The 10,571-nt window shown below is 46.2% G+C and overlaps 1 protein-coding gene across 1 annotated transcript in view; it reads right to left on the reverse strand.

Annotated features, from left to right (window-relative positions):
• Positions 1 to 265: 265 nt before the first annotated feature.
• The window catches only part of chd1l (chromodomain helicase DNA binding protein 1-like), a 73,227-nt gene continuing 62,921 nt past the window's right edge, over positions 266 to 10,571 (reverse strand). Inside the window, exons 23-24 of the mRNA XM_052469095.1 lie at positions 4,954 to 5,428; positions 266 to 3,230 (exon numbers count right to left, since the gene is read on the reverse strand). Coding sequence (XP_052325055.1) covers positions 3,108 to 3,230; positions 4,954 to 5,428 — 598 coding nt within the window. The 3' untranslated portion in view covers positions 266 to 3,107. The remainder of the gene's footprint in view (positions 3,231 to 4,953; positions 5,429 to 10,571) is intronic.

Consider the following 10,571-nt stretch of genomic DNA (forward strand, 5'->3'; position numbering starts at 1 on the left):
ACTGTAAGTTTATAATATTGATGGGCACAAATCAAGTCCATTTCTGCTTGATACCTGGTATGTCAAATTGCAGTGTTTTTTTTTTGTGTAAATAAACTATGCAATTTATGTAACACACAAATGCTGTCTTTTCTCCTTGGTGCTTGAAAATATTTGAATGTTCAACACTTAGACAGTTGAAGTTACACTTTGTAGAGCTATTAGAACTCGTTTTTTCAACCACTCCACAAATGTCTTGTTAATAAACTAGTGTTGCCACATCTACTTTGTGCATGACATAAGTAATTTTTTATTACAATTGTTTAATTTATAATTCACTGTATCACAATTCCAGTGGGTCAGAAGTTTACATACACTAAGTTGACTGTGCCTTTAAACAGCTTGGCACATTGTCAAGGCTTTAGAAGCTTATGATAGGCTAATTGACATCATGAGTCAATTGGAGGTGTAACTGGATGTATTTCAAGGCCTACCTTCTATCTCCGTGCCTCTTTGCTTGTCATAATGGGAAAATCAAAAGAAATCTGCCAAGATGTCAGAATTGTATTTCTTGACCTCCACAAGTCTGGTTCATCCTTGGGAGTAATTTCCAAACGCCTGAAGGTACCTCATTCATCTGTATAAACACCATGAATCCGCTCAGGAAGGAGACTCGTTCTGTCTCCTAGATATGAACGTACTTTGGTGCATGTATTTGGCTAAGGTGGATGTAAACTTCAACTTAGCATGGCAGCAGCACAAAACAGGGTACAAACATTATTGGGCGTAGACAACAATACATCACACATATATATATATATATACGCAATGTGACCAACAGGCACAACCACAGCAGACCTTTCTATGCTATCTGGGATCCTTGGGCTGTCCCAAATAACATCCAGTAATCTGAAAGGTAAAAGAGTTAGGTTGTGGACGTCCCAAGGATTCCAGATAGCATAGCAAGGACCGCTGTGGTTGTGCCTGTTGGTCACATTGCGTTTTTGCTGCTGCCATGTTGTGTTGCTACCAAGCCGAGCAAAGCACAACAGGACAATCCCCATAGAAGTCCAATTTTTAAAAAATCCTAAAAAGACACTCTTATCACCTTTGTGCCAAAAATATCCAGTGCTTTTTTTTCTAATAATTGTCTGAGAACAAATTGTTTTCCCATCACTGACAGCTGAACATTTAATAATCATTCAATGCTTCTGGATGACGTCATTGCTGCTAGCGCCAGTGCACACAGCGCTAGCAGCAATGCTTCTGGATGACGTCATTGCTGCTAGCGCCAGTGCACACAGCGCTAGCAGCAATGCTTCTGGATGACGTCATTGCTGCTAGCGCCAGTGCACACAGCGCTAGCAGCAATGCTTCTGGATGACGTCATTGCTGCTAGCGCCAGTGCACACAGCGCTAGCAGCAATGCTTCTGGATGACGTCATTGCTGCTAGCGCCAGTGCACACAGCGCTAGCAGTAATGCTTCTGGGTGACGTCATTGCTGCTAGCGCCAGTGCACACAGAGCTAGCAGCAATGCTTCTGGATGACGTCATTGCTGCTAGCGCCAGTTCACACAGCGCTAGCAGCAATGCTTCTGGATGACGTCATTGCTGCTAGCGCCAGTGCACACAGCGCTAGCAGCAATGCTTCTGGGTGACGTCATTGCTGCTAGCGCCAGTGCACACAGCGCTAGCAGCAATGCTTCTGGATGACGTCATTGCTGCTAGCGCCAGTGCACACAGAGCTAGCAGCAATGCTTCTGGATGACGTCATTGCTGCTAGCGCCAGTGCACACAGCGCTAGCAGCAATGCTTCTGGATGACGTCATTGCTGCTAGCGCCAGTGCACACAGAGCTAGCAGCAATGCTTCTGGATGACGTCATTGCTGCTAGCGCCAGTGCACACAGAGCTAGCAGCAATGCTTCTGGATGACGTCATTGCTGCTAGCGCCAGTGCACACAGCGCTAGCAGCAATGCTTCTGGATGACGTCATTGCTGCTAGCGCCAGTGCACACAGAGATAGCAGCAATGCTTCTGGATGACGTCATTGCTGCTAGCGCCAGTGCACACAGAGCTAGCAGCAATGCTTCTGGATGACGTCATTGCTGCTAGCGCCAGTGCACACAGCGCTAGCAGCAATGCTTCTGGATGACGTCATTGCTGCTAGCGCCAGTGCACACAGCGCTAGCAGCAATGCTTCTGGATGACGTCATTGCTGCTAGCGCCAGTGCACACAGCGCTAGCAGCAATGCTTCTGGATGACGTCATTGCTGCTAGCGCCAGTGCACACAGCGGGTAGTGATCAGGCGTTACCGGCTCTGTCAAGCAGATGGGAGTGACCACAAAACAGCATATGCCAACATGAGCAGATTACATTAAAAACAACAGATGTCCATCTTGGAAGCAGTTCCCAGTTCTTTTATACCTCATTGACCTCTACAGCTGGAGCATCATGCCACGCCCCTTTTCTATAAGCCCCACCTCTCTGTTCCATAACATATCACTTTAGAGTGGTACCTGGTCAGATATACAGCATTAGTTCCCAGCCATAGGGGTACCTCAGGGACAGTATCTGAAAAACGTTGAGAACCACTGATATAGAGAACACGGAATGATAAGGAAAGGGAGATACCTAGTCAGTTGTACAACTGAATGCATTCAACTGAAATGTGTCTTCCACATTTAACCCAACCCCTCAATCAGAGAGGTGCGGGGGGAGGCTTCCTTAATCGACACCCATGTCTTCAGCGCTTGGGGAACAGTGGGTTAACTGCCTTGCTAAGGGGCAGAATGACAGATGTTTACCTTGTCAGCTCGGGGATTCGATCCAGCAACCTTTCAGTTACTGGCCCAACGCTGTAACTACTAGGCTGCCTGCAACTACCAAAATACATTTCAAATTTCATAAAAAATTTCAAATTTCATTTCATTTCAAATTTCATTAAAATAATTGATAAACATGTATACAAATAAAAAGCAGAGTAAAGGAATGTTCTCTACTTCAGTGTAATCAGTTGAGTATGTTAAGTAGTATTGTAGCGGGAGAAAGGGAGTGCTGCATAAGGAATTGATCCGTGGCTCCTGCAGGCTCACATCACCTGCGTGTTATAGTACTGAAGAGATACATCATTTAAAGTAGTGCAGGAACTTGGTGGTGTTGACTTGTCTCTGTCTAGAGAAGCAGGCCTCCAGCCAGGTCTTCTGAACAGGAAGTGCATGAGGGTGCTGACCAATCAGCTCCTGGAGCTCCTGGTGACACAGAAAATCATAGCAACATCAGAAGACTAGCATCATCAGACCATAGCAACATCACAAGACTAGCATCATCAGACCATAGCAACATCACAAGACTAGCATCATCAGACCATAGCAACATCACAAGACTAGCATCATCAGACCATAGCAACATCACAAGACTAGCATCATCAGACCATAGCAACATCACAAGACTAGCATCATCACAAGACTAGCATCATCAGACCATAGCAACATCACAAGACTAGCATCATCAGACCATAGCAACATCACAAGACTAGCATCATCAGACCATAGCAACATCACAAGACTAGCATCATCAGACCATAGCAACATCACAAGACTAGCATCATCACAAGACTAGCATCATCAGACCATAGCAACATCACAAGACTAGCATCATCAGACCATAGCAACATCACAAGACTAGCATCATCAGACCATAGCAACATCACAAGACTAGCATCATCAGACCATAGCAACATCACAAGACTAGCATCATCAGACCATAGCAACATCACAAGACTAGCATCATCAGACCATAGCAACATCACAAGACTAGCATCATCACAAGACTAGCATCATCAGACCATAGCAACATCACAAGACTAGCATCATCAGACCATAGCAACATCAGACCATAGCAATATCAGACCATAGCAACATCACAAGACTAGCATCATCACAAGACTAGCATCATCAGACCATAGCAACATCACAAGACTAGCATCATCAGACCATAGCAACATCACAAGACTAGCATCATCAGACCATAGCAACATCACAAGACTAGCATCATCAGACCATAGCAACATCACAAGACTAGCATCATCAGACCATAGCAACATCAGACCATAGCAACATCACAAGACTAGCATCATCAGACCATAGCAACATCAGACCATAGCAACATCACAAGACTAGCATCATCAGACCATAGCAACATCACAAGACTAGCATCATCAGACCATAGCAACATCAGAAGACTAGCATCATCAGACCATAGCATCATCACAAGACTAGCATCATCAGACCATAGCAACATCACAAGACTAGCAACATCACAAGACTAGCATCATCAGACCATAGCAACATCAGACCATAGCATCACCAGACCATAGCAACATCAGAAGACTAGCATCATCAGACCATAGCAACATCACAAGACTAGCATCATCAGACCATAGCATCATCAGACCATAGCATCATCAGAAGACTAGCATCATCAGACCATAGCAACATCACAAGACTAGCATCATCAGACCATAGCAACATCACAAGACTAGCATCATCAGACCATAGCAACATCACAAGACTAGCATCATCAGACCATAGCATCATCAGACCATAGCAACATCAGAAGACTAGCATCATCAGACCATAGCAACATCACAAGACTAGCATCATCAGACCATAGCAACATCACAAGACTAGCATCATCAGACCATAGCAACATCAGACCATAGCAACATCACAAGACTAGCATCATCAGACCATAGCAACATCACAAGACTAGCATCATCAGACCATAGCAACATCAGACCATAGCAACATCACAAGACTAGCATCATCAGACCATAGCAACATCACAATACTAGCATCATCAGACCATAGCAACATCAGAAATATGTGTCACTGTACATCAATGCTTTTCATGTTATAACCATGTTATAACAATCCTTGAAATTGTAAATGTAAGACTGACTGTTGAGGTCACCTGTGATTGGACAGGACTCTCCAGCTCTGTTACAATGTGTGTGACCTCTGAACTCATGATCTCCTCCTCATCTCCTTCATATGTGATGAGGTAGCGGGCCAGTCTCTTCCTGTCTGAGGCTGTCAGGTTGTAGAAGAACACATGAACTCCTCTCATGAAGTCAGGCAGAGCAGGTCCAGAGGGGCTGGGGGTCCTGCTGCTCTGATTGACTGTCTCTCTTTCCTCACTCCCTCTGTCTGAGCTCTGATTGGCTGTCTCTCCTTCCTCACTCTCCCTGTCTGAGTCAGGGCCAGGATACTGTGGCACTGGGGGGGAGTGTGGAGGAGAGGGGGAGACCGAGACGGAGGTTGGGGAGGGGGATGCTGCTGAGGTCTTGGAGCTAGAGGCTGAGGCCTTGGAGGTTGAGGCTGATGCTGTGGAGGGTGTTGTGGATGTACCTAAAGCAGAGGTAGAGACAGACCTGCCGTAGTAGTATCTGATAGACAGGCCAGTTAAGGACTAAACATCCTGGACAAAACAAAGCCTTCACAGTTAAGACAAACACATTTAGCACTCGATCCCTTCAACAGATGCAATGCAGAGAAAAGGCCATTTGTCTGCTTCCCAAACGGAACCCTATTCTTTTAGAGCGCCCAAACGGAACCCTATTCTTTTAGAGCGCCCAGTTTATCAAAAGTGTTGTAAAAACGTGCCAATAACCAACTGACTGGCTTTATTGATGTCTATAGTATTCTCTCTGGTATCAAATCAAGCTTTATTTACCACATGCACGGAATACAACAAGTGTAGACTTTACTGTGAAATGCTGACTTACAAGCCCTTAACAAAAGTGCAGATCAAGAAGAATAACATATTTATCAAGTAGACTAAAATAAAAAGTAACACAATAAGAATAACATAACGAGGCTTTATACAGGGTGTTACGGTACAGAGTCAATGTGGAGGCTATATACAGGGTGTTACGGTACAGAGTCATTGTGGAGGCTATATACAGGGTGTTACGGTACAGAGTCAATGTGGAAGCTATATACAGGGTGTTACGGTACAGAGTCAATGTGGAGGCTATATACAGGGTGTTACGGTACAGAGTCAATGTGGAGGCTATATACAGGGGGTACCGGTACCGAGTCAATGTGGAGGCTATATACAGGGGGCACCGGTACCGAGTCAATGTGGAGGCTATATACAGGGGGCACCGGTACCGAGTCAATGTGGAGGCTATATACAGGGTGTTACGGTACAGAGTCAATGTGGAGGCTATATACAGGGTGTTACGGTACAGAGTCAATGTGGAGGCTATATACAGGGGGTACCAGTACAGAGTCAATGTGGAGGCTATATACAGGGTGTTACGGTACAGAGTCAATGTGGAGGCTATATACAGGGTGTTACGGTACAGAGTCAATGTGGAGACTATATACAGGGGGTACCAGTACAGAGTCAATGTGGAGGCTATATACAGGGGGTACCAGTACAGAGTCAATGTGGAGGCTATATACAGGGTGTTACGGTACAGAGTCAATGTGGAGGCTATATACAGGGGGCACCGGTACCGAGTCAATGTGGAGGCTATATACAGGGGGCACCGGTACCGAGTCAATGTGGAGGCTATATACAGGGTGTTACGGTACAGAGTCAATGTGGAGGCTATATACAGGGTGTTACGGTACAGAGTCAATGTGGAGGCTATATACAGGGGGTACCAGTACAGAGTCAATGTGGAGGCTATATACAGGGTGTTACGGTACAGAGTCAATGTGGAGGCTATATACAGGGGGTACCGGTACCGAGTCAATGTGGAGGCTATATACAGGGGGCACCGGTACCGAGTCAATGTGGAGGCTATATACAGGGGGCACCGGTACCGAGTCAATGTGGAGGCTATATACAGGGTGTTACGGTACAGAGTCAATGTGGAGGCTATATACAGGGTGTTACGGTACAGAGTCAATGTGGAGGCTATATACAGGGTGTTACGGTACAGAGTCAATGTGGAGACTATATACAGGGGGTACCAGTACAGAGTCAATGTGGAGGCTATATACAGGGGTACCAGTACAGAGTCAATGTGGAGGCTATATACAGGGTGTTACGGTACAGAGTCAATATACAGGGGCACCGGTACCGAGTCAATGTGGAGGCTATATACAGGGGGCACCGGTACCGAGTCAATGTGGAGGCTATATACAGGGTGTTACGGTACAGAGTCAATGTGGAGGCTATATACAGGGTGTTACGGTACAGAGTCAATGTGGAGGCTATATACAGGGGGTACCAGTACAGAGTCAATGTGGAGGCTATATACAGGGTGTTACGGTACAGAGTCAATGTGGAGGCTATATACAGGGTGTTACGGTACAGAGTCAATGTGGAGACTATATACAGGGGGTACCAGTACAGAGTCAATGTGGAGGCTATATACAGGGGGTACCAGTACAGAGTCAATGTGGAGGCTAAATACAGGGTGTTACGGTACAGAGTCAATGTGGAGGCTATATACAGGGGGTACCGGTACAGAGTCAATGTGAAGGCTATATACAGGGTGTTACGGTACAGAGTCAATGTGGAGGCTATATACAGGGGGTACCGGTACAGAGTCAATGTGGAGGCTATATACAGGGGGTACTGGTACAGAGTCAATGTGGAGGCTATATACAGGGGGTACTGGTACAGAGTCAATGTGGAGGCTATATACAGGGGGTACCGGTACAGAGTCAATGTGGAGGCTATATACAGGGGGTACTGGTACAGAGTCAATGTGGAGGCTATCAAATCAAATCAAATTTTATTTGTCACATACACATGGTTAGCAGATGTTAATGCGAGTGTAGCGAAATGCTTGTGCTTCTAGTTCCGACAATGCAGTAATAACCAATGAGTAATCTAGCTAACAATTCCAAAACTACTACCTTATACACATAAGTGTAAAGGGATAAAGAATATGTACAAAAAGATATATGAATGAGTGATGGTACAGAGCGGCATAGGCAAGATGCAGTAGATGGTATCGAGTACAGTATATACATATGAGATGAGTATGTTAACAAAGTGGCATAGTTGAAAGTGGCTAGTGATACATGTATTACATAAAGATGCAGTAGATGATATAGAGTACAGTATATACATATACATATGAGATTAATAATGTGATGCGTTGTGCAGACCTCACTACCCTCTGGAGAGCCTTACGGTTGTGGGCGGAGCAGTTGCCGTACCAGGCGGTGATACAGCCCGACAGGATGCTCTCGATTGTGCATCTGTAGAAGTTTGTGAGTGCTTTTGGTGACAAGCCAAATTTCTTCAGCCTCCTGAGTTTGAAGAGGCGCTGCTGCTCCTTCTTCACGATACTGTCTGTGTGGGTGGACCAATTCAGTTTGTCTGTGATGTGTACGCCGAGGAACTTAAAACTTACTACCCTCTCCACTACTGTTCCATCGATGTGGATAGGGGGGTGTTCCCTCTGCTGTTTCCTGAAGTCCACAATCATCTCCTTAGTTTTGTTGACGTTGAGTGTGAGGTTATTTTCCTGACACCACACTCCGAGGGCCCTCACCTCCTCCCTGTAGGCCGTCTCGTCGTTGTTGGTAATCAAGCCTACCACTGTTGTGTCGTCCTCAAACTTGATGATTGAGTTGGAGGCGTGCGTGGCCACGCAGTCGTGGGTGAACAGGGAGTACAGGAGAGGGCTCAGAACGCACCCTTGTGGGGCCCCAGTGTTGAGGATCAACGGGGTGGAGATGTTGTTACCTACCCTCACCACCTGGGGGCGGCCCGTCAGGAAGTCCAGTACCCAGTTGCACAGGGCGGGGTCGAGACCCAGGGTCTCGAGCTTGATGACGAGTTTGGAGGGTTCTATGGTGTTAAATGCTGAGCTGTAGTCGATGAACAGCATTTTCACATAGGTATTCCTCTTGTCCAGATGGGTTAGGGCAGTGTGCAGTGTGGTTGAGATTGCATCGTCTGTAGACCTATTTGGGCGGTAAGCAAATTGGACTGGGTCTAGGGTGTCAGGTAGGGTGGAGGTGATATGGTCCTTGACTCGAGTGCTACGGGGCGGTAGTCGTTTAGCTCAGTTACCTTAGCTTTCTTGGGAACAGGAACAATGGTGGCCCTCTTGAAGCATGTGGGAACAGCAGACTGGGATAGGGATTGATTGAATATGTCCGTAAACACACCAGCCAGCTGGTCTGCGCATTCTTTGAGGGCGCGGCTGGGGATGCCGTCTGGGCCTACAGCCTTGCGAGGGTTAACACGTTTAAATGTTTTACTCACCTCGGCTGCAGTGAAGGAGAGCCTGCATGTTTTGGTTGCGGGCCGTGTCAGTGGCACTGTATTGTCCTCAAAGCGGGCAAAAAAGTTATTTAGTCTGCCTGGGAGCAAGGCATCCTGGTCCATGACTGGGCTGGTTTTCTTTTTGTAATCCGTGATTGACTGTAGACCCTGCCACATACCTCTTGTGTCTGAGCCGTTGAATTGCGATTCTACCTTGTCTCTATAATGATGCTTAGCTTGTTTGATTGCCTTGCGGAGGGAATAGCTCCACTGTTTGTATTCGGTCATGTTTCCGGTCACCTTGCCCTGATTAAAAGCAGTGGTTCGCGCTTTCAGTTTCACGCGAATGCTGCCATCAATCCACGGTTTCTGGTTTGGGAATGTTTTAATCGTTGCTATGGGAACGACATCTTCAACGCACGTTCTAATGAACTTGCTCACCGATTCAGCGTATTCGTCAATGTTGTTATCTGACGCAATACGAAACATATCCCAGTCCACGTGATGGAAGCAGTCTTGGAGCGTGGAATCAGATTGGTCGGACCAGCGTTGAACAGACCTCAGCGTGGGAGCTTCTTGTTTTAGCTTTTGTCTGTAGGCAGGGAGCAACAAAATGGAGTCGTGGTCAGCTTTTCCGAAAGGAGAGCGGGGGAGGGCCTTATATGCATCGCGGAAGTTAGAATAGCAATGATCCAAGGTTTTACCAGCCCTGGTTGCGCAATCGATATGCTGATACAATTTAGGGAGTCTTGTTTTCAGATTAGCCTTGTTAAAATCCCCAGCTACAATGAATGCAGCCTCAGGATATGTGGATTCCAGTTTGCAAAGAGTCAAATAAAGTTCATTCAGAGCCATTGATGTGTCTGCTTGGGGGGGAATATATACGGCTGTGATTATAATCGAAGAGAATTCCCTTGGTAGTTAATGCGGTCGACATTTGATTGTGAGGAATTCTAAATCGGGTAAACAGAAGGACTTGAGTTCCTGTATGTTGTTGTGACCACACCACGTCTCGTTAACCATAAAGCATACGCCCCGCCCCTCTTCTTACCAGAAAGATATTTGTTTCTGTCAGCGCGATGCGTGGAGAAACCAGCTGGCTGCACCGACTCCGATAGCGTCTCATTTACATTTACATTTAAGTCATTTAGCAGACGCTCTTATCCAGAGCGACTTACAAATTGGTGCATTCACCTTATGACATCCAGTGGAACAGCCACTTTACAATAGTGCAACTAAATCTTTTTGGGGGGGTGAGAAGGATTACTTATCCTATCCTAGGTATTCCTTAAAGAGGTGGGGTTTCAGGTGTCTCCGGAAGGTGGTGATTGACTCCGCTGTCCTGG

Source organism: Oncorhynchus keta, chromosome 1, assembly GCF_023373465.1.
Source record: "Oncorhynchus keta strain PuntledgeMale-10-30-2019 chromosome 1, Oket_V2, whole genome shotgun sequence".
NCBI lineage: Eukaryota > Metazoa > Chordata > Actinopteri > Salmoniformes > Salmonidae > Oncorhynchus > Oncorhynchus keta.